This window comes from Nylanderia fulva, unplaced genomic scaffold (genome assembly GCF_048542155.1).
Source record: "Nylanderia fulva isolate GAGA-0341 unplaced genomic scaffold, ASM4854215v1 Scaffold32, whole genome shotgun sequence".
Lineage (NCBI taxonomy): Eukaryota > Metazoa > Arthropoda > Insecta > Hymenoptera > Formicidae > Nylanderia > Nylanderia fulva.
The window spans coordinates 2,034,422-2,060,834 of NW_028190390.1; the positions used below are offsets into that span (position 1 = coordinate 2,034,422).

A 26,413-nucleotide genomic window follows, 5' to 3' on the forward strand; every position below is an offset into this window, starting at 1 on the left:
TTATCAATAATCCTTATGTATTCCATGAAGACATTATGGCATACCTAAAGTGCCAGGAAGATATGGGCAGCTGGTCACGTGATTAAAGTTTTGCGACTGCATCTCCTCCTGGTCAGTCTCACGATGATAGAAGTAGTTGAAGTTGGAGACGATAACGGGGACGGGTAGGGCGATCGTCAGGACACCGGCAATCGCACATAATGAACCAACGATCTTTCCCCAGACTCCCACGGGCCTAGAACAGAATCAAGAAAAATACCGATATTAGATGTCATGTCCTAAGTACGCATAACTTGGAGAGATCACGGAACGCAATTTTCAACTTTTGGTGCTAGGTGTGGTGTTTCTATCTTGTATGAATTTGCCGTGTTTTTTGAGTGTGGCGCTACTTATGCGGTATTGGAGGCTCCTATAAATACATGATGATTGTCTCCACGTGCGTTGGCGGAATATTAAACGAGGTGGACGTATACTATAACACATGGATTATGTCGATTGCACATTCAACTGACTAACCAGAATACATTTTGTCGATAAACCTAGGACCGAACAAGGTCGGCCGCGCATCTCAATATATTTCGGGAATTTTCCAAACTGACACTCTCAATTCTCTATTCCAACCAACGCTACGCGACTGATTCTATATGTTCTCAATCGTATATAAATATAGCGACGCGTGACGCGTGTCTATAAGCGAATACTCTAGACTACGGGACTAACGTAAGGACTCGCTAAAATGGCTTCTTTGGTGAATTGCGTGCTAAAGCACGTTGCGCTACTGGTCCACTGAGAATGATGCGGCAACCTGTGCTATTTCATTTCTTCAAAATTTACACATTGAGCCTAATCGGCTAATTTTTCAATTCAGTCGCACTCGGTTGCGCCTCGTTACAGTAAGGCCAGAACAATTCGATATATCGATGATGCACAACGGAGGCAAGCACTTGACCGAATCGGCGTACTTCGAGTTTTCGAGAAGGACAAGATAATTGAGTGCGGTCCTTCTTTTTTACAGGCATTCGCGAAATATACTGAATAATTACTCCTTGTAATATTGAAGAGACATGAGAAATTATAGCGTTATTATTAGTGACCTGGATAAAAATAGCTTGATATTCTTCAAAAATATCGAATGGCATAATATTGCAGAAAATTATATTAATAATAACATTATATTATCGCTCTAATAATTTACTTTAAACCGTTGTATGTAACGCTCTACGAAGAATTGTTACGATTGAACAATTGTAAAAAATTATTACGTTATTAATTATATATACTTTGAACAAAAATTTATAAAGCATTTTTTCATGCGTATTTGTCTTTATGTTTTCACATTCCGTTTAACATTCTGGTGAATTAATTTGGCCAAGCTTTTTTCCGCATCTGAACCGGCATTTACGAGGCGCCAATTAGATTACGTGCATGTCGTAAGTTCAGAAAGAAATTTTTGCCCATCGTACAAATATGTAAGTACAAACGAAAAGCTCATATGTCTTCGTCTTGTCTATATTTTTTCTCGCCTTGTCTATAGTTTTGTTTTCATTTTAACACTATTAAAATATGAGAGAATTAATAATCAATTTAACAAACAAAATAGTGATTATTTTTTTATTTAAAAACATTAAAGTATACTTATTTTACACAAAACTACTAAAAGATCAATGTGCTTTAATTTCTTATCGAGATTTTAGAAAGCTTAGATTAAAAAAGCAAATTTGTGATTATTGTCAATTAACCACAAAGCAATTGGAAGTCAACTTTTCGTTGGTATTTAAATATTGATGTAACAAATTCGTAAATGAATGAATAACTCGCCTACATATGTGCAAGACTTGCTCTATTAAAGTGAGCAATCATTAAAGTAAAAAAGGCATTAGTTATAAGAAACAAATCGTTCCCGTTAAGTTACTATATTATAGGCCTTTGTGATCCATGACCATGGTGATCGTAATGATGCTAACGTAATTATAAGAAGAAATGGGATCGAGCAAAAAAAGTAATGTTTACTATAATAATTGTGACTATATATTGTAATGAAAATAGTCTGCGTGGGCAATCGCATGCTGGGCAATCGTCAGGCAAGAATGCATGCATCGATCCTTCTCATCAAGATATTTTGTAAGATTAAAACTCTCGGGAGACCCTTTTTTTAGAGAGCACACGCAAGGATCTGTAAAACTAAATTATGGAATAGAGGAAGAATAAAGTATCGATGAGATAATGCGGATAAATTCGAATAAAACCAAAAGTTTCAATAAGTAAAGAGCTTAAAGATTCATCAATGAATTGGTCAATTCGACAGGTCAAAGTTTAGGATGATTAGAAATGGGAATCTTTTTTTGGAAAATTCCTTTTATTTATCGACCTAATGTACGAAGTTAGAAAGATATTGTCCATCATCTCTCTATGTGTTAAAGTAATGTAATTTCTCTCATGTTGTTAGAATGTACTTTTAACCGAAGATAAAAACAAAAGTGAATTTCAGACTCTGGTCAGAGAATCTCATGGTCGGTCCGCTTCCACTCAAGACTTTCCATTAAATGTGGTAGTCACCATTCCGTAAACGTTCACGCAAATGCCATTCAATAAATAAAGAGATAAACGGCTATAGTTCAAAAAAATTTGTAAAGTAAGTTAAGAAATATGATATTTTTCAAAATCATATATTGGCATTTTTGTCATCAATTTAAAACAGTTGTGTTACAATTATTTAAATATACATATATAACCTTTATCATTCATTCAATAATGACCTCTCAAAAATTGCACTTTTAAAAAACATTTTATGATAAAATTTCTGATTTCTAATAATGCAAAACCATTTGAAAATTACTCCCGGATGCTCAAGAAATAGGATAAAAGTTATATGAAACGTGCGAATTTTTACAAGTGGATTGATCAATTCAAAAGTGGCTGAAAAAGAAAAATGGAAAATTAGGCTGGAAAGTTTTGCCACATCTATTAATTTCTTTTTATTTGACCTCCTCAAATAGTCATTACGTGGAATTAAGTTTTACAGTAACGAAGAAGTAAAAACAAAAATCGAAAAAATTGACTCAAGTAGAAAAACAAAGAATTTTGTGCTGCTAGTATAACACAATTAATAGAATGTTAGAACAAGTGTATAATTGTAACAGGGGATTATGTAAAAAAAATAGATAAATTGTTAGATCCATTCAATAAACCGTATTAAAACAACAGCCGTTTGACTTTATTTATTAAATGATCCTTGTATCATGCGTGAGCCACGTGTTATCGATGTTGTTCAGCGATTACATTCGATTGCTTCTACGCAAAGTCAATCATACCACCCCGATTGCGTCATCGAATTACTTCTAATAAAATAAACAAAGCCACAACGGATCTCGGGCGATCTCTTGCATGCCTTGACATTTTTTTATATCAATGATGATATTAAACATACTGAAAATTGCAAGGACGAACAAAAATTTTCCAAGTATGTATTTCTACAATTTTTAAAAAATTTCTCTTATTATTCCGATTTTTACTAGACAATTACTCGGCAGTGTGCAAAGAGCAAGTGTCAATCTTACAAACAATATTGACCATTTATAGCGCGAGTTCAACAAACCACGTCGCGCAAAGGTCATCGGAAGTGGAATAGCCGGATACCTCGCGGCCACGCGCACACATTTCGTGTGCATCGATCGATACGTGAGGTGTAGCGTAGCGTGGCGGTTTCAAATCTCTCCGTGATTTTTCCTTTCGCTTCAGGGCGGTTCCGTGTCTGAGGACATTTATTGATTTACGGTAGACAATTGGCCCGAGAAGTCTCCCAGACCGCAACACGTCGGACATTTTTTTTCAATGATGGAAAATTAAGAGTATCGCGAAGCGATTCTTTTTTATTCCATCTATGGCAAAAGATGAAGAAACCGTGTATGCGTTGTGCTTTATACTTTAATGAAAATGTTTTACACTAAATATTTTAAACTTACAATTATTATAACAAATATCATACCGTGTTTTTTGTATCTTTTGTTTTTAACACATCGTAAATACTTTCGAATTGAAATTCCAACTTAACTCAAAAATTCTATAATTTAACTAAAAACTCTAACCTAATCCACATTTGATTAAACTAAATTTAGATTTATTTTTTAAAATTTGATGAAAATGATGACCTCTTGTCAAAAATTTTGAAATCTCAATATTTTTTTCAAAAAAGAATCTAAAAATTTTAAAACACTGAGATTTCAAAAATAATTGAGCCTATAATGAATCGTAGTTTGCGACATTCTTTGTTTTTAGTAAAAAATCTATAAAACACATCTATCAAATTAAAGACTCCCTTCGTTGCGCGCAAATGTTAAAATGAGAAGGATACCGTAGACATTTTTTCCGATTCTTAAAAGCCATGTTTAAGTAGTTACAAGATGTAATACGCAGTAGAAACAATAGACGCCGCCAAAGTTTTTACGAGCGCGAAAATTACTGCTGAGAATCCAACTCGCGCTAATTTTATACATTCGTGCAAAATGCTCCGTAAGCTACTTTGTAATAATTTCAAGAAATTCAAAAACACTTACAATAATTCCGATGTAATGTATATAGTTTCAATTTCGTCGCTTTATAATTCATTTTTTATTAATTTAACTTAAAAATTATTTATTTAAAAAATTTTGTTATTTTTCTTCCAAAAATTATCACTAAAAATAAACCAATTTCCACAAACTTGACAAATACTTGATGAATTTATGAATCTGTAGAACAAATAATAACAAAATATCTTAGCATGTAAAAGGTGTAAAATAGGCGAAAATATTTAGAGGGATGATGTATGAAGTAAAACATGAATTGTAGTTTGCATTTATTCGAATATTGAAAATATAATTGTAAGTCAATGGAGAATATAATTACAATTTTTATGCGCGATATTTAGGACTTTCTAATTGTAATTGAGTGAAATTTAGCATAATAATATACAGAGTTTAATATAAAAGTCTTCGTCAGACTTCAGAATATTAAATAATTGTGAAATTCAAATAGGAATGTATAAAACCTGAAATATTTAAAGAATCTCATGCAAAAGAGAGACAAATTATATATGAAATCAAGGATGCATGAAATGTGTCAACTTTGATTAATGAATATGCGAATATGATTAAAAAATGAATAGGAAGACGATTGGAAAACTGTATCAATTTTATTAATTCAACGGTAAAAGAATAATTGACATTTATATGTAAAAACTTTAATTATTTTAATTCCAAAATCTTACACAAATAACTTAATTGTTCAATTAAATTTTGGCTAAAATCCAAACTAAAATTTTAAATTATTTTTGAATAAATGATTATAAAACAGTAATCGAATTAATTATAACTTTTTATACGAAATTATAAAATCCCGTATGAGCGTATAAAGCAAGAAAGAATTATGTAACTCCTATTCATCAAAATCACTTTATCGCGTGATTTCGTTATCATCAATGTAAGATAAACAGAATAATTTGTGACAAATGCGTGAAATAATTAAAATGTGCAACGCGTGTCAATTGGAAGGAAGAAAAAACATAAAGTAAACTCCTACTTATTAAAACCACTTTATCGCGTTAAATGATTTCGTAATCCACCAATTTAAGGTAAACAGAACAATACGTGACAAATACGTGAAATAATTAAAATGTGCAACGCGTGTCAACTAGAAGGAAGATAAGGAAGGAAAAAATGTAATTGCACCAACGATCTCTATTAGTTTTAATCTTTAAATACAATAAATATTAAATATTAAAGACTATTACACACACACAATACTAATAAAACAAAATATACAAATTATTTGAGAATATGCACGTTTTTTCTAAACTCATAAGTTTTTTTAAAATTTATCACTTAAATCATCATTAAATTATCATTAGAATGTTAACTTCAATGTCAATTTTTAATCAAGGAAATATTTAAGCATTAAATGATTCTTGGTGCAATTTCAAAAAGATGTCAAAAATAAATCAAGGCCAAGGAGTTGCGTGAGTTTTTCTTAGATTCCTCTCTTTCTCTCCCTTTCTCTCTCTCTTTCTCTCCCTTTCGCTCTCTCTCTTTCTCTCTCTTTTTTTTCTTTCACTCTCGCTCGCTCTCTATCGACGACCTGACGCGGCCATCACTGTTTTGCGGGCATTAACTAGAGTCTTAAATGAAAGTGAGTACATCATACGTCATGTCACCATAGCCCACGGTCGTCATCGTGACAACGGCCCACCAGAACGCGTCCGGAATGGACTTGAAGAACGAATTCTCGGAGCCGGCCTCCGCGAAGTATACCGCCGACGAGAATAGCACCACACCTGCAATGCAAGGAAGAAAACACCGGTTCAGTGGGTTTAACGCCCCCGGTGACTCTGTACCTCATATCGCCGTAGCCCACGGTCGTCATCGTGACCACCGCCCACCAGAACGCGTCCGGTATCGATTTGAAGAAGCTGTCCTGCGTGCCGGCCTCCGCGAAGTAGACCGCTGACGAGAACAGCACCACACCTGCAACGCACACAAGAGGAAGGCACGAGTCAAGACGGTGTCATCATCCGCGCTCGCGTATGTCGACACATTCCACGGACGCGGAACCCGACCACTAGGATCGTCCAATCTGTGCGACCTTCTGATTAGGTGGTTCCAACCTGGAATCGCCCACTTGGTCATCCAGATGATCGATTGATCACGCCTGGACAGTTCAGATGTCATAATAAACCAGTTGAATATGTTACGGCCTAGTTACTGGAACTCAGCCTGATCTGGATAATCGCAATTGCATCTGAAACGTCCTAAAACTAGAATCAGCTGATTCCGATGATTCCTTCCTGATAGGACACCTGCGACTTGTTCATTCAGTGGCGGAAAAAAAAATTTCTTGTGCTTTTGCGATACTCATTGTCTAATTGCTGGCATATTTGGTATGTTCGATGACGGGAATTCTTCGTCCGCAAGACTGAGAGCTTAGCTGTGGGCTGTAGGAAATCTTATCCTTGAAAGAGGGTTAATTGGGTTAAGTGTAGACAGATTTGTACAGTAGATGTTTAAATGAGATAACAAACTCATTTAGAAAAGTGATTCTTCAACTGTTATCATTTTTTACTATATTAATTAAATTTTATTAAACTTAAAAGTATAATTTGATTTCGATAAATATTATTATTCTACTAAACAACATTTCTCGATATTTATACGATTCATATCATAACGAATTCTCGTTCTTAATATAATATATAAAAGAATTGGAAAATAATGATATGTATAATATGTCATTATGTGTGTATTAATATAACAGAAAATAAATAATTGTATATTAATTTATTATACAACAATCTAATAAATATTTTAACACAACATCAGTTAAAAGTTAAAATTGATCACGCATAATTACGCGATATTATCGAATCAGATATTATCAAAATAATACATTTATCTTGTAAAATGTAAGAACAAAGTGTATTGTCGTGTAATTGCATTGTGTTCTATTTTTAAATTTTTTAAACTAGACTCCAAAAATTTTATTTCTGCGCAGCAACTTTCAACACATATTTCTATGACCTATAAAAAAATATAATAACTTAAAAATATTATTCAAAACTCTGCCTTCTATCTGCATCCTTTCTTGTATATTCCCTTTTCAAAGCTCTTATGACACAAATAGTTCGGCAAAGATTTCAGCTTTCGAAAGTTACCATCCGCATTGAATAGCAATAGACAAAAACAGCACCATAAATCTTGTTTGTCCGTTTCTTTTAACGACGAGTATTCACGCAAAAAAGCGATTACTAAGGAACAAAGTTCCCAAAATGATATTTTAAATGTCTCTGAGTCAGCGAAGAAGAAAACATCCGGGAAATTGTTGAATTATAAGCAATTTCTCCGCGAAAACATCTATGCTGATAATTTGATCTTTGCCATCAACGAATCACAAAGTTAAGTGAATAAACTTCTTCATCAATCAATTCTTCTTGCGTGTAATATGCATCACAAATTTGCTTATAATTTCATAAAACAAATTTTTGTAAGTAAATATCTGCGCGTACAAACAGATCTGCGTCAAAAATTGAAGAATCTACAAGAAATTGCAAAATTTCATATTTTCATTCATTCTAGGACTGGTGCATACACACATACATATATACATATATATATATATATATATATATATATATATATATAATACACGAGAAAAAACTAGATATACTGAGAAAGGGAAAGATGCAAAGTTGTCATAAATTTTCAGACAATAAAAACAGCTGTTCGCGATTTCATCATCCATGGTAATTCCAAGGTCCTCCGTGGAACAGTTTCAAACTTCCAAGTATTTGCATACAATATGTGTTACATAATGCAAACTAGAATAGCGAAAGCTCGATCACCTCGACCTCGCGCGATTTCTGTTAAATGCTTCTGTTCTTATTCTTCTTGATGCGTCATTCATCTATCTATATATTTTCTTTCTCCCTCTCTCTATATATTTTGATTTTATTTAATTTATAATCCTCTCACACATTTATAACTCTCTCACATATTAACATATAAATTTAAGAAAGTGTATTGACATATTTTTAATTGTATAATAGCTGATATCGATAATGAAAATTCATTATGCATACTTAGTGGTACAGCTGTAAATGTCAATGCACTTTGGATAAATACATCCAAATTGTATAGTAAAATTACTATGCAACTTGGGAACTCAAAAATCTAGATTCATATAACTTATTATAATAATAAATTATTATTGTCGCCATATTACTGACTCTTTATCGAACTTACCGATGAAGAGGAAAAAGATGAGCAACCCGAGTTCCCTCATGGAGGCCTTGAGGGTCCGCCCGAGGATTTGGAGGCCTTTACTATGCCTAGATAACTTGAATATCCGGAACACTCTGACCAGCCTGATTACCCTGAGTATCGCCAGGGACATCGCTTGGTTCGTACTCTTGTCCTGTGGGCTTACCGGCGCCTTGGGTAGATTCAGTGTGTCCTCCTCCTCGGCCACCACCGTGGCGAGGGTGATGAAGTACGGAATGATCGCGATGATATCGATGATGTTCATTACGTCACGGAAGAAGTTGAATTTGTTTGGGCAGGCGAGGAAGCGCACTATTAACTCGAATGTGAACCAGATGATACAAATAGTCTCTATTAGGAAGAACGGGTCCGTGATATCCGGCACTTCGTCCTCCTCGATCTTCGTGCCGTTCGTCGTCGTGTTGAAGACCTTGTAGTGCTTGAACTCGGGCAGCGTCTCCAGGCAGAAGATCACGATCGACAGGAGGATCACGAACACGGAGATTATGGCGACCACTCGGGCGCCTTGCGAGCTCTCCGGATACTCAAACAACAGCCAGACCTTCCTCTGCATCTCGTGCGACGGCAGCGGCTTTTCCTCCTCCTTGATGAAGCCTTCGTCTTCCCTATTTGATTAGTCATTACTTCATTAATCTCTCTACAATAGAACTATTTTCTTTAAATCTTCTACACTCGTATTCGTGGTATAGAATGTTTGTAAAGTTTGAGGATCCTTTTTTGAGAGAACTGTAATTTTACGGGAGCAAAGTTTGAGTACAAGATTGTAACTAAGATCCGAAGAAGCAAGAACATGTGGAATTGCACAGCTGTGTCATCGTATAAGGAACAGATCCACTCTTAATTGCTCAAAAAATCTATAAGGGTAATTGTAAAGATTCTCAAGTGTAGTACACGTAATGCGTAATTAGAACAAAAAACTATGAATGCTGGATTTGAAAAACTTGTAGACTCATGAAACCGAGAAATCTGTTTATCCTAATTTTAAGTAACTGTTCTCGCACACCCTAATTTTAATTTAAAGATTCGCTCTCGCGTACCTGAACTTATTAGTCGCCATCTCGCCCAGCTCATAGAACTTGATCTCCTCGGAGAAGACATCGAGCGGGACGTTGACCGGGCGGCGTAGGCGACCGCCGCTCTGATAATAGTAGAGTATAGCATCGAAGGAAGGTCGATTCCGATCGAAGAAGTATTCGTTGCGCAGCGGATCGAAGTATCGGAGCCGCCGTGTTGGATCGCCAAGCAGCGTGTCCGGAAATTGGTTCAGCGTACGCAGCTGTGTCTCAAACCGTAGCCCGCTCACCTGTCGATCGCAGCAATCGATTATTGGTACAGTGGCGCCGCGCTGGACGGGGCGTGTCGCTCAAGCGGTTAATTGGGGCGGGCGTGGGATGTAGGAGCTGCTCGTTACAAAAGGACCAACGTATTATCGGAGATTATCATGTTGATCGAGAGTAGATCACTCATCTAACGTTGTTAACTTATGTTAAGTAGCGAGGTAATTCTTTCTAATTGTAAGATTTCCAACATTTTCAAGAAAAATCTACAATTCAACGTCAAAATTAATTTCGTCAAAGCTGATGTGTCTGTTAAGTTGAAAATTAATGAAAACATTTATTAAAGATTTGTGTAACAATGATCTTATAATATTTATATTACTCTTAATATTTATATAAAATTTATATAAGATATCTGTGAAAGTAAATATTTGAATAGGAAGACTTTTTTAAATTAAAGGCTAATTTTTAAGATAAACGATATAACTAATTCTTTTCACGAAACATTGCGATTTTTATTTTTCTTCCATGAAATGTGTAAAAATATCCCAGTACTTTTCGCTTCAACAATAACAACTCAATTAACATCACTCATTCTCGCCAAAAACTGAATATCACTTAAGGAAAAAAAAACAAACTCTATCTCTATATTCACGGTAAAATGGTCCAAAAAGAAACCAATGAAAATAGAGAAGAGAAGAAAGAAGAAGTAGTACAAATGTGATTTCAACGATAAAATATTTTTATTTTATTTAAAGAATCTCATGGAAGAAAGTCTAGACTTGACATATAAAAGAAGATAAGAAAATAAAATAAATTTATTGTAAAAAGACCGATATACTTCGAAAGATTAAAGCTATTTTTTCATAAAGTAATTTTTTAGATAATTTTTAATTATTTCTTAATATTCTGTTTTTAACTGAGAATGAAAGAAAAATCATATGTGTTAGTACTCAAATGTGTGTGCATGTTCTAATTACACATCGATCCCATGATACCTAACATGTTCTACCCACGCATCACGCAGCGTGCTTTGACCTCTGTTGAGTTTTCGATTCCATTGCGAGGCAGAAAAAAGAGTGAAAAAAAGGAATGAAACGCATTGATCGAACCGATTGCTGTAATTGGCGCAATGCAGTCGTGTCATCCGCGAGGACAGATAATTCCGTTCATACAATACGACCTTGATGCTATATCGCCCCCGATTCCAAGACGAACTTGGACGGCCGCCAAAACGCAGTCTGTAGGTCACTTCATGTCTTATAAGATAATATCACCTCGTTGAAAAGAAGAACGCGCGCGAATATTGAACCGAACTGGAGTTTACCTATGCGTTTAAAACATTATGCATGATTTTAACGATTTTCGCGATAAAAGGAAGACGGCAAAAATGCTAACGAGAGAAAAGCAATATTGGAAAAAGCAATATTTAAATAAAATTATATTTGAGATATTAGTAATTTTATCGCCTTCGCCTTGAAAAGCATCGAATCTATGAATTTATAGCGCCAAAAGTTTTGCGAGATTAAGGATCTGTGGCGCCAAGATTCCTGTGAGGACGAAACTTTTTTGGCGTTTAGAATCGAAAATTTTTCGTTCCAAGAATTGATGGTGCCAAGGATTATAAAGAGCCAAAAACTTCTAATATCTTTCCCTCGAATATTCTTTAATCTAAATAATGACATAAAATGACGACGATATATCCTTACAACGCTGTGCATGTTTTCTGGCAGAAAGATTAATGGTAAGACAAGGTTCATAAAGTCATCGATCCATAAAGTGGCAGAAGATTCGGGATTAAAGTGTTTAAACTCGCTAAAACAAACTTACGTTGATGACGACCCTCTCGCAGAAATCATGATCGTGAGGTATGGGCTCGAAGTGTGTGACGCCTGTGTATTGAGTGTGGGGATTCGTCCCATCCTCGTCCTGGCTGCTGAGTTTCGGCAGCGATCTGCAATAATCAAAGTCGTAACATCGTTAAGAAACTTTTCAACAGCAGACCCAAAAAGTTATATCGCACCGCTATTTCAATAACTTTGACATTCTATATAATATAGATTACAGAAAATAGGGAAATTATTAGATTGCTAAATTACTAGATTGAAATTGAGATTAAGATATGTTCATATATGTTAGTCTACAAAAATTTGTATACAACATAACCATTCTAGGATATGGCACTAATGTGATACAGTAAAATTACCATTTATAATTCTCTATAGATTTTTAATATACAATTATTGTATTGTAAATGCTCAGTATTTTTCCGGCACTACATTAAGCAAGTAGACTTTCAGTTTACCAGAAAATGGTTCACAGACTGTCTTATTAATAGACTATTAGTTGAACGCATGGCTTATATATATATGTATATATGTATCCGCTAGGCTGCTAGACTTGACGTTCTAATGGCCAAATGGAAATAGACACACACGATGCATATCTATAATCTACAATATTCTACGTATGTTAATGTCTACTTGTTATTAACAACCTCTACTTGAACTGATATGTACACAGTACCGTCGAAAGTGTGTCGAGCAATTGATGGATACGCGTCGATCTCGATGATAGTCAAATAGATCGAAAACACAAGATTCGAGTGAATGTTAGGACGACAATCATCGGAATTACGTCGGCGAACTATCAGGCGTTAATTAAGTGAGATCAAAACACTGAGATTCAAGACACTTCATGACTGTGAAGATAATGTGTTTTGGAAATAAATTAAATTAGTCTATAATCTTTTAAATCTCAAAAATAAGAATTTTTCCTCAATTAAGCTCCACAAATAACCAGAATTAGTACCATGTAATCACATGTAATCAGAGAACTAATCACATGCAGACGCTTAAGTGGCATTTTTTAAGGATGAAAATGAGGGGACAACAAGCTTTCTTTGAGGGTTTAAAGATCACTTCGCTTGAACAGAGAGTGCTTTGAAAAAAAAGATTTTTGTTTTGCAAAAATTTATTCATCCAAATAAACATTTTACAATAACTTCAGGCCCTAAAATCATTGCTGATATACTAATTTTTAATTCTTGCTAATATATCAAAGGTCTATTGTAAAAAATGGTTGATAGCCACAAGTATATTTATGATATTTCAATAATATCTTTAAAGTAAAAACATTGAACACATAATTGCCTTTTCGATAAATAAAAAGATAATATCAAATAAATATAAAACTGTCAGCTACCAAAAATAAACCGTCATCGTTACAATAAGACACCGAAAGAGATGAAGAATTTGGTGAGACACTGCTCATCGCGCAAGATCACGCGATCATTCTCCGTTTTTTTTACCTTTTTAAATGTATGCAATATAAAGAAAATTCTTAACAAATTATTCCTCTTTGAAATTTTATCTCCTCGCAGAATACTTCAATACATTTCTTGGTGTTTCTAGAATTGATTCGAATGATTCACTTATAGAGGATACAAAAGTTGTTCACAGTTAGAGTTAGTTTACGAAAACGTTCTATTTAGATGCATCCAGTCGATATATATGTCTGGTGGGAGTTACGTCGATTGGTGATTTATTTTAGGATATCAATGGGAAGTCGATGTGACGAGAACAAACATCAATTTCGAAGTCCGTGTATCCCCGGAGCGCGAACGATGGAAATAGCGCGACGTAGTAGCGGAAATAGCCACTACGCGACCACTTACACGAAAACCGCCAATGACACGTGTCGCCGCCATGAAGAATTTTACGTACGTAACACGAATAGACTAATTAAAATTCTCTCTTACGTGCTTAAAAATATTTTTCAGTAATAAGTACATCTATATTAAAAACTTCGTAATCAAGAGCTAACTTTCAATAATAATCTTAACTCTACCAAACATTCATTAGGTTAGGTTAGGTTAGGTTTGGTTGCATAGCATAATCATTTATAACACGATCATAACTATTTGCTGAAAGAGTAGAGAAACAATAGATAATGATGATGCTCTCATGTATGAAATGCGATGTTATTGCAGCGCTAGAGATGCAAAGATTATTGATGATAATCCTACATTACTGTGCGTTTTATGCGCATAAGAGACATTCTGCGTAATTATTCACAATTTTAAGAAAATGAAAACGGAATTTTGATTATGATTCGAGAAAAGTAATACACCAATAAATCTCGATTAACTTAAGATGCAACATTATTTTATCATTTTTACAGCCGAGTATATATAATAAGACTGTATGCGAACAAATTATTTAACCTACGATAAATATCAAATTGTTATAGAGACATTAGCGTGTAAGTACTTGGGAACAAAGAGGAAAGTGTAAAAAGAAAATCTCCATTTTTGAGACGCTTCTTTCATTTTCAGATATTAAATAAGAAAGATAAATGTATCAATAACAAATAAAAAAATTTAATTTAATTTATCCTATATATTATATATTTTCCACGCTCCTGGAATATTATCGAAAATAATTTCCAAATTTTTTGCTACATTATCGCGTAATTTTTTTCAATTTAAATTTTTCTTTCTTTTTCAGACAAATTTGCCCGAAAATAGATAACATTTTAAAACACCGATATCTATCAATGCCGAGTGATGTAAAGTCTGATACCTATTAAAGACGATTGCTTCCGTCAGAAAAGAAGCGTGAAAAGTATCGGTCTCTAATTGGTAACATGAATCCGGTCTAGTGATTACGACTGAGAATCAATTCCATTTATATGATACTCTCTGAATACTTCCGGAAAAATAAAAAGACTGTAGGCCTAAGATGGCTTAAAATAAAAATAGCAAAAAGAAGTAACGGGAAACAAATTGACCATTGAAAAAAAATTACGAGTATTGAGTTTCCAATGATCTGTGATGATCGTGCACGCACTAGTTAATTATATATAAAATCAAATGTGGCTGATAAAAATATGATATAGCTCTATAACTTCGCAATTGTTTCGGTATCTACAATTTCTAACAACGTTGCTGAAGAAATATATTGAAAAAAGCGTACTTCTTAACTCGTGACTACATATTAATTTTTAGCGTAAAACGATGATTTGTATGTATTATCTAGATTAACAAGATACTATATTCACCAAAATTTGCCTTTCAAAATTTATAACAACACTATTTAATCCATATGAAAAGTGTATGACTATTACCCTTGTGTGTATCGTAATTTCTCTTCCGTCAAAAGACGGCGAAATCGAGGGCCCTAAATATTCGCTGAGCTCTTACACCCATTCTCCTGTATCTGCAACACTTCGCCTACATGAAGCATCGCTCTTCCAATTTTTATGCGACCATTCGTGTCTCGGCATAATCAGGCTGACCCATATTAAAAGAAGAGATCGACGGCGAAAAAGACGAACAGCTGACTGCGTACGAATCTTCAAGGAGAAAGTTGCGTAACCTGATCCTTAGAAAAGGGTAGACTTGTCATTCAAAGTTCTAACATATCACTTTTATAACCTCCTCAGGTTCTCAGTGAAACACCTATTTTCCTTCTGGAAACATAATTTTTTATTTTATCAAAATACGAAATCCAACACATGACGATTAAATAAATTTAAAAGGAACATAAATATTATGTCTATATATAAAATGATTCTCACTTCTCACTTGTATAAAAAAAAAATCGATGGCTTTATGCGAATCAAGAGTTATATGACCAAAATGTTTATTATCTTTTCCCAAAATAACAAATTAACCCGTTAATAAATAAAGTAAAAATTAAATCTACGAAATTAGAAAGATAGAACATATATTGTGTTGAATTAAAATGTATCAGATATATTATTATATTATTTAGTATATGATCTTTCAATGTGTGTATAGAAAAATGAAAACAAAAACACATGTCAAGTTTTGTCGGATCTATATATGCTCTGATCCTTTTAGTCACGGTCCTGACTTCATCATTAATTCAGAGCTTCCTTAAGAAGCCCGGGCCACGTCGTGCTACTTTCCGTTCTTTAATGCATCGTCTACATTTTCTCGCTGCATTGAGTACTTCACGAATAATAGAGAGGCCACTGCGGAGCGATGCGGCAACCCTTAACGATCTTTATAAAGTTACAATACATAAAACAAAAAAGTGCGAGAGAAGCAAATATCAGTAGGAAAGGAAATTGAAAGAGTCGCTTTGCGGAAGTGCAATTTAAAGATTATGTTTCTCTTATAATATTGTATATCTTTTTAGGTCAACATGGAATATTGTATATTCACAATTGTTTTTCTCTACAATAAATTTATGTTCAATATTTTTTTAGAATTTTTCTCTCCTTTTTCTTTTCCTCTTTCCCTCCTTCTCTCTGTCTCTTTCCATAGACACACAGAGGATGTCAGGATACCAAAAAGATCGGGAAATATCTCGAAAAATATAAATTTGATAAAAAATGTTTTAGAAATAAAAGTTTAAAGTAGGATTTAAAAAGGTCTATTTATTATAGCCTTATTAGTTCAACCCTAGTATTTTTTTAAATTATTATAATGCTAACTCGATTTTATAAAATGGAACTGCCTTAAGTGTGATATGTCGTATGCATGAATTCATCTCGTTTTTAAACATTTGTGTATGTGCATTATACATAAATTCAATCTGTTACTAACTTCATACGTATGTGACATATTAAACATTTGAAGGTAACACTTGAATAAATATTTCGATATGAAATTAATAATCATTGATTGTTGTTTCTAAGATCTGTGAATTTTTGAAGATGGAAGAAAATAAACATCACTTTCGACATATTATGCTTTTTTATTTTTGAAAAGGCAAAACTGCTGCGCAGATTCAAAAACAGATACATCCCGTTTACGGAGAAGATACTGTTGCTATGTCATAATTCATAAATGATTCCAACGATTCGTAATGGGCATTATAATCTCGAAGAGAAACGCTCTGGACGGCCTCCCGAGATTGATAGTCTTGTCCTTGATTGAAACCGATCGCCATAAAAACAACTCATAAGATCGTTGATAATCTTAAAATTAATCAGTCAACAGTTGCGAGATGGTTACAATAGAGAATGATTAGCAAGACCAAATAAATTCCTTGTAATATTCTGCATAAAAAGTTACAAAGAATCTATACATAAAACGTTTAGATAGTTTTATTTAAAAAAATCAAGTTGACATTAAAACTTTGAAAAATGCCACCCGAAGTCAAACTGATAAGGCTAATAAATAGACTTTCTTTAATACAACTTCAAACTTTTTATTTTTAATACTTTTTTATCAAATTTATATTTTTCGAGATACTTTTCGCCGTCCCAACCTTTCTTTAACATCCTATTATATGTGTATTACATAAAATGTATATATATATATATAAATTTCCTTTTAAATATTTAATTCTTAAACATCGTGGTAAAAGTGATCTGACAAAATACTTTTAGAATAAAATTTCCATTATGTAAATGCAAAATAAATTTTGAACACAGATTCTGGATTGCGTATCTTGCGTGTCTTGCATATTTAGACATTCGCACTTAAGATTAGAGTCGTTAATGCGATGCAAGTGCAAGAATGCGAACACCCTCGCGTATGCACGCACGTGACGGACGCCCACGCAAAAGCTACATTTTCTTTGCGTGCGCAGTACGAGGGTAATCTGACAAGTACTTCGAAACAGTCTCGCACACACGCAAGAGATGAACGAATCGAAAACTCAAGAAATATCTTGTTCCCGATGATTCACGCAGACTTCAACGGATTTAAATTTAACGAGAATTTGAACATTAATTAAACTTTGAAATATTCCACAAATAGTTGTTAGATTCGTTGGGGGAAATCGTGTTTTTAAAATAATTTATATAAAAAATATATTCTTTATTATTATAGAGAGAGAGAGGGAGGGTGGAATATTCTTTCAATTTTTTTTTTATTTTATTTCATTTCTTTTTATTTATTTTTATTAATTTTTTCAGAAATTATCAGCTTGTCAAGTTTATATTTTCGAAATCTTAATTACATTTGATTTCTTCCGCAAATTTTTTGAATATATTTTTACTTATTTACCATCTCATTATTAAGCGGGACAGATTCAATTTCCCCTACGACAATAAAATAATATATCTGTCTCAATAACACATTCTCTGAACAACGCGAAAGAATTCATAATCGCAGCGATGGCTCGTGGAAGAAATCCTAGCCAGGCATTCCACAGAAATGCTCGGCGAAAGAGGAATGCTTTTCTGTTGTCCTAAAGATAGCTGCTTCAGTCAGAAATAATAATATATTTTTAGCGGCGAATTTTGCGCCTTATTATTTAATCATACTGGGCATTAATCAATTAATGATTAATGTATAATGATTACTCAATTATGCGTATGTGTGTTACAATTATAAGCCACGCGTCTCTCTATTTATTCTTTCTCTCTTTGATGTTTTCTTTTGCCAGACACAAAAATTTATACATATGTTCGATCTACGCGATTCTTCTGCGATAAATAAAAATTTTTAAATTTGGTATAATTTATCCGATATAACGAGATATAATGATTATCGCGCTATTTCAAAATAATAATATACCCAGACAACGCAATGACATTTTAAAAATATATTAAAATGTATATATTAGACGTTTTTTACGTACTTAAAATATCCAAATTAGAGTCTCATGAGACACCTTTACGACCTTTTAACACATTTAGAACATTTAAGATATGTTAAATGTTACTTTTTTAGATAATATAGAAAAATGTTTATTTTAAGGAGTAAAGAATGTTTGTTTTTAAAGTAGATAAGTGTAGGTAAAGTATTATATATTTAGTATTCATGTAACAGCATTAAAAGATTGTAGAAATATTGCAGACATCCAAAGAAGATAAAAAAAATTCGTTGGAATTGTATGAGTGTTCATTCTGTTTACGTGTGTAATACTTGAATATCCGACTTCTTCAAGTTAATAGTCGCTTTTTGCAAACTTTACATATAATTCTCATAACAATTCTTAAATACGAAATAGATAACACATCGCGTATCACATAGCGATAAATAAAAGCCTAACAATTATTGAATATTGTTTTTTATAATATTTTTAGAATGTTGCTGTAACATTTTTTATAAAATATTACACAGTTACTTGTTTTCATAATGTCTCTCTAATATTACGTTGTAAGATTACATTGCTGCAATGTAATTGAAATTTTATGTGTTGTACGAGTACGTAAAATGAACATTTTTTAAATGTTTATATATAAATATACTTTGAATGTCCAATAATGACAAAGATATTCTTTAATGTTCATTTTATATGGACATTTGGACTAAATAAAAATCAAAATTGGATGTCCATTAGACATTCCGTGCTGTCTGGGTACATATGTATTTTTTAGTACTTTAATATTTTATTGAAAAGACAATAGATAATCTAAATATTTTTTGCATAATATTGATCAAATTCGAAATAATAATTATTCGTGCAAATGTGTTCCAAAAAAAAAGAAATATTGCCGGGCCAAATACGTACGCGTTTAATTATTGCGTTTATTATTGGATCAACTCATTGGTAATTTGTTTGTTTCTCCTGTTATTTTTCCTGGCAAAAGAGACGTGTTGTGACACACGTGGAACAATCGTGCGAATTTACCGCAAATCGTAAACAATAGAATAGACGGAACGATCATCGTGGAAAATATTTCTCTATCTTTTTCCGTTCTCCTTCGAGAGCGAACGAGTTTCTTGCTGCGAATTACAAGCGCATGAAATCGTAAAATGTGTTTTAGAGTTTACCACCAGTGGAAAACGAGTTAAAACGCGGTGCAGCCGTCAGTTAAATTTACGTCCACTCGTGGTTTTGACGGCTGGTCCTTAAATGTACGTCGTACCGAAACCATGATGATTTGTTTAGTCCATGGATGGTTTCAAGATACTGAGGATAATTTATTTCAATATAAATATCATATGTGCTTTTAATGCCTACTTACTTCCAAGAGAGTTTAACGTTTGACGTAATAAACGTAATAATAACGTGATAAGTGACATTTTCACGGCAAAATAACATAAGATAGCCCGGAAGATTCCATTATATAATCTTGCTCCTTTGGAGCTGTCTACACATATTTGCACTTATTTTTGTCTATTTTTGTCAATTTAACAATAATTTTGTGTTTAAGAGATAATATTGATATTTTAATTATTAGGATCACATAGAGAATTTAGATATTCTAAATTTCAAGATATAAACTTTAAATCTCAAAGATTTTTGTATTTATTGTGAGTCCTCAAAGTAAGTTTTTGACAATAACAATAAAAATAAAAATATGCTGTAGTTATACATTTTTATTATGTTAGAAAATATACAGTATATATATATATATATAAACATTTTTTTCGATTGCAATTTGCTATTTTATTACATCTGAATTGATTATTTTCACTATATAGTTAACGTTAATATAAAGAAACGAAGTTTAAGATTTTCGAAACTTTTAACATAACGTGTAACAAATTCGAAAATCATATAAAATATTGTTATATAATACGAGGTCTGTCCGAAAAATATCCGACCTTATACTATATGAAAAGAAAGAGCTACTATGAATCAGTGATGACTATATCTCCTCTTTTTTAGAAACCACAAGAAAAAAACTTTTGGAAGTCATAACTTTCTTAACGTTGCTTCCACTTCTTGAAGCAGTCCTGAAACCCAACTTTTGGAACACCCAGCAGTTACCTCGTCACATTCTATTTTATATCCACCATCGTAAAATCTCTTTTTTAAGAGATTTTTTTAAATTTTGGAGACGACCAATCATACGGATTATACTGATTATACTGATCATTTCCAAACATGATCAAATTTTTGACAAAATATACAAATTCGTTTGCTCAATGCGCTTATTGTAGAGAAATTAGAAATGCTCGGTTTTGGCTACATACATAACTGTGCATAATTATAAAATGACAGACTGTAGGACTCTGCCGCTTGCTAGGGATATTCATATAGGTTCACTCTAAATGGAAAATACTCGTTTTCTACAATAGCACAAAGGTACAAGAATATTGACATATAGGTCGGGTACTTTTTGAACAGCTCTCGTACAAGTATAAGTTTTATTTATGATAATTATATATAATAAAATAACTAAGACAATAGATATTTGAATAATAAAGATAATTTGGTGGAGATAAAACTAAAAAAGAAGCCAAAGCTTACATAAGAGCAAATAACTGACGGGACTATAGTGAATCAAGCATGCCACGAGACTCTAATGCTTTTGTTTTATGCACGCTATATCTCATGGATTCATCGCCCCCTTCCCCCATTTGCATGCAAATCAATGGTCATGGAACAGTCACACAACTATAAGAATGAAATCCGAAGATCTCATAAATTTCAAAAACGCACATTACAATTTTTAGATTCATAAATTCATGAATTGAAGAAATAGCAAGCGTGTCAGAAAAATTTCAGCCTATATAAATTCTTTAACTAAATAAATTTGGTTTTTGTGTAACCCAAAAGTTTCTATAAAAATCAATATATTATGTCGCAATCATTCATATCAGTAACAATTAGAAGAAGTCATTTTTTTGTTATTTCTACATACATATACATACAACTGACCTGCTGTCTCAATAATCACTATAGTTCAGCTATAGTTCCCTATATCGACTTGCAATGCCACTGTGTGGCAATTTCCAAGACTTTGGATTCTAAGAATTAATAAATTAATCATAAAAAAATATGTGCTTATAAATTAAAAGAGAAAAATTATATAATCCTGTTAATTTTCTTATATATAATCAGAGAATTCTTCCCAAATTATAAGTTGCAAAAATTGTCAAAACACACATACACATATGTTCCATCTATCGCTATGCACATTCAAATGACCTGCCGTCTATCATCGTTAACACCTCTATCGTATTTTAGCCACTATGTTAATTTTCGCTAGTTAATGCGGTTGCTCAGCTCGGCCTACCTCGTGTCGCCGTGTTCCTCCGCACCATTCCGGTGGGGGCGTAGGTCCTGCCTCGGTTTGAGGACAGGGGTCAGCCCCCATTTCTCGATGAACTCGATGCGGGAAATCTTGGCGCTTCGCGGCGGTTACGAGAGGGGGCGAATCCCCCTCCCGAGCCCCATGCCACCGGAGAGCGGTGCACCCCCGCACAACACGCACCCTTCGATGGTTCCTCTCTCTCTCTTTCTCTCTCTCTCTCTCTCTCTCTCTCTCTCCCCCTTTCTCTGTCACTCTCTCTGCCACCCTTGTCCACTCTTCTTTGTTCTTGCTCTCGCACTATCTCTTGCGCTCCTTCTATCGCAGATACGTTTCGAATCGTTCTCCTTCGTTTTTCATCCCGTATCGATCTTCCTTTTTTCGTAAATTTAACTGACACCACTGATACACCACTGTATACCACAAAAATATTATGCAAGATCACCAAACACACCGAGATCACTTGTGATGAGTAGTTAGCGGCGACAGCGCAGAACGCACAATCAAAATGGCTGCTGCTGCTGCTGCTGCTGCTGCTGTCTATTCTCTGCTTCCTGGATTTCCAACTTTTCTCTAGTTTCCTTTTATCATTTATCAGCCTTTTTCTTTTTCTCTGTTTATCTCTCTTTCTTTTTCACGATTATTTATGTATTGTATCTCTCTTTTTTCTTTCTTTCGATCTTTTTGCTTTTATCTCTAATGTTTCCCACCCTCGCACTCTTTCACCCTGTCCCGCGAGAAGATTCCGACGCAGCGAGACTAATAGTGCCAATGCCAAGTGCTTTCAGGATCAACTGACGCTAATGCTCTTGCACATTTCGTCGGTCACAGATGTACGTTGACAGGTACGAGCCACGGCAGATCGGGCGAAACGTAACGACGGGCCTTTACGGATCCTCCAGGTCGCCACAATTTAATCATCGTCAGGAGGAGAGAGCGTCCTCTCCCGCGATGACGACAACGCCTTTCCGGAGCACCTTATACACCTTCGTACACCTCACTGCACCTCGTACCGCGCGCGCGATTGCACTCAGCACCGCCGCCGCGCCGACCGGAGCAGCGGCTTCGTTCGCGCACGCACTCCTCCGCGAAACTGGCACTCGTACACGTCCGAGCGGTTCGGGTCGCTCTCGTTCGCTCACTCTTCCTCTCGCCCGCGTCGTACGGCGCTCGCGCGTATCCCTCGCATATCTACCTACGGCCGACCACGAGGTGCGAGCGGGAGAGGCTAGGGAGTGTTCTCTCGGCTCCACCTTCGCACTGCGCCGACGAGAACTCGTCTGAGAACACCACACTGTACTGAGCTCTTTCCGTTTTTCATCTCCCTCTCCTCCCTCCCTCTCTCTCTCTCTCTTCCTCTCTCCCTGTCTCTGTTTCTCTCTGTGTCTCTCTTCTTCTTCTTCCGTGAACTGGATGGAGGTCGTCAGTGGTGGGAGCACGAGGAGTATCGCGAATCGAAGACAGAAGCGACTTGTTTCCGTTGTGCCTTCTTCCTCGTCGCGCGCGCTTCGCTCACTGGAGCGGCTGGAAAGCTGCGCGCGTCCCCCTGCGCGCGGGGATGTCTTCGTTTCGCCATTCCGTTCTGCAGCTCTTTCCTTCTCTCGTGCAAAGCGTCAAGCCTTCCCTTCTCTTTTTCATCCCGAGACCAAGTTTTCAAGACTCATCCCTATAAAAAACTGAATATCCTCACGTTTGTCTATATCACACTACACCACGCCGCGTCAAAACGTATCTTCTTTATGGCTGTTTCGTTTGTCCTAATCGCGTAGTAAAACCATCAGAGTCTTTATGCACGTGACATGTGAGTTTTTTTACTCGTTATCAGTTTTCTTCCATTTCCAGTAAACATGCCTTGGGTCTCTCTTAGTTTGTCCTATTATCGATTATTTAAAAACAAAATAGATTTTACAAACTATATTCGTTCGAATATGAAAAAAAAGATATTTTGTCTGAATGGTCTATAAAAAACGTAACTAAGGTCTGGATAGTACAAGGTTCTAAAGACCAAGGAGATTGTTGCATAATCAAGGTGGATAACGAGGTACATCTCATTCCATTCTAGCATGTTCTTCACAATGTACATCCCAAGCTAACCTTCTTCCCTCTTTATGCGGATAAAGCAAATCACTCGTCGCCTTCATGGATAAGAGAGAAGTTTAACACTGAAAAAAGTGGATAGTTCGCGCGGATGAGAACGATAAAAGAAGAATGGAATGATGACAAATCGGACAAGCAAGGTCCTCCCTATGCTGAGCAATGTCCACATTCGTTATTAGTCGTCATCGTCATCAATTTTCAACGAACAATCATACCCACAAAGAAATGTATGCATTTGTCACAGTCGCTATTGAAATATATATATATTCTAAAAAGTGAACTAAAAAACAAAGACTATAAGATCAGATCTAAACTATTAACAGATATGTTAAAAGACGACCATACGAGTTCTAAGTGCGCTTTGCGACCCAATACATATTACAGTAATTGGGGAAAAAGTCATTATAAAACAAGGTAAAACAAAGCATAACCTTCTTTATGATTTGACAGTGCTCTCTGTCATTAATTTCATCAAACCGCAAATTGATTAACACCAATTCATTCGGTAGCTTTAACAAACTTTGAGCACAAAGATAATGCAGTTCTGTGAATTGAATACGACGATTCAATAATGTATAGAATTTATCATTAGTTTATTGATATGTAAATGTTAATTCGATTTTATAATCAACTGGAAGAAGAAGATACAATTCTACAAATGCAATCAAGATATATCAGTTTATCGTTTTAAATTAATTCCTTAAAGAATCGAATTTCATCTTCATAATTGAAAATTAAACTATTAATTCAAAAATCAAATCGACAATCTATTTAATGCAGACTTATTTCCGCATTAAATAGTGAGCTCTTTAAATCTACTTCAAGTTCTCCAACTGTCATGGAATCGAGGACTCGTCATTTCACGCCCTTCGGCGTATCGCAAATCTGATAAATGCCAGTCCACCGGCACTCGTCGAGTTGTAACTTCAACTCTATGTGACCTGGCGCATCTTCACTTCCGTGACTCATACCAGCCAGAGTGAGCAACGGAGCGACCTACATACATTGACTAACGTAACATTTCGCATAGACGAAAGCTTCGCGAAAGTTTCCTTCGGCATAGTCCACAGAGTAGAAGGAAATAATAGTAACATGTGGCAGCATTGCAGAATATCAGCATTGCGCTCTCTCTCTCTCTCTCTCTCTCTCTCTCCTCTCCCCCTCTCCCTTCCTCCCCTCTTTCTCTGGATCTTTTTCTCTTTTTGTTCGCTTTATTTCTGGCTCTTTCGCTTCCAACATTCGTTACTCTTTGTTTTTCTTCTTTTGTCGATTGCTAAATTCTTTTTAAAGCTACATACATTGATAATTCAAAAGAGAAACAAGGCGATCACATTAAAAAATGTCAAACTATTATCGTTACATTTATATATTTATAACGATTCAGAATAATCCTTAACAGACTACAAAAAGTAAGAAAACAATAAAGAATATCTAATAGAAAATTACTCTGCGCGGTAAATTTTGTGTCAATTTATTTAAATGTGTTTTATTTTGTTATATAAAAATGTAATTAAAATTGTGTATTTAATTTTATTTTGATTAAGTGTTATAATAGTAAAAATCAATCTTAAAATTAAACTTACTTTATTTGCCAATTCAAATAATAATTCAAAAGTTAAAAATATAAAGATAATTTTATCAAACATATTATTAGAGAGAGATATCTATTTTCATGAAAAAATTTAGTTAATTAATATTAAGTATTATTAATATTAAATATTATTGTAAGAAATTACAATAATTAAGACTCAAATAATTGTATTCTTTGCACATTTTGTTACTTTTTTTATCATTAAAATCTATGTATAGTTTAAAGCAAATTGTGGGAGAATAAAAAATATCTATAGGACAACAAATATACTGGAAATCGAATCGTTCCGGATGTGCAGAGAAAAATGGAATCGCATAGTGCGACGTTTAATGTCCCTTTTCAATCCCGTCCTCAAAGTCACTTGTATCGTAATCCACGCCGCTTTCACATGAGTAATTTCATTCTCCTAGCTGTACGCCAATTTTATTCTATTGCAATATTTTCCCTAAAATCTCTTTCCTATTCTTTCGTATTCTCTTCCGCGATTCAAAAGTTCTTCATTTTCTTTATTTTCTTGTCCTACTTCCTTTTTGGTTCATCTCTATATCTTCATTTATTCTTTCTCCCCCTTCTATATCCTTCACATATCCCGTTTCCCATCAATAACAATTTCCATTCCCTTCCTCTTCCTCTTGTTTGCGTTGGTCTGTTTCGATTACACGAGTATTTACCATCCTTCTCATGCTCTATCTTTCTCTCGCTTTCATTGACCTATATCTTCTTTTCTC

The 26,413-nt window shown here is 34.4% G+C and overlaps 1 protein-coding gene across 7 annotated transcripts in view; it reads right to left on the bottom strand.

The window, feature by feature from the left end:
• Positions 1 to 26,413, bottom strand: part of shaker (potassium voltage-gated channel protein Shaker) — a 125,704-nt gene that overhangs the window by 14,430 nt on the left and 84,861 nt on the right. For 6 of the 7 annotated variants that reach the window (XM_029313661.2, XM_029313668.2, XM_029313667.2 and 3 more), the window contains 5 exons: positions 11,915 to 12,038; positions 9,845 to 10,110; positions 8,769 to 9,412; positions 6,178 to 6,307; positions 45 to 235 (listed from right to left, as the gene is read on the bottom strand). In XM_029313661.2, the coding sequence (XP_029169494.1) occupies positions 45 to 235; positions 6,178 to 6,307; positions 8,769 to 9,412; positions 9,845 to 10,110; positions 11,915 to 12,038 (1,355 nt within the window). Of the gene's footprint in view, positions 1 to 44; positions 236 to 6,177; positions 6,308 to 6,367; positions 6,498 to 8,768; positions 9,413 to 9,844; positions 10,111 to 11,914; positions 12,039 to 26,413 lie in introns of all 7 variants that reach the window. The other variant, XM_029313662.2, reaches the window with a different exon arrangement.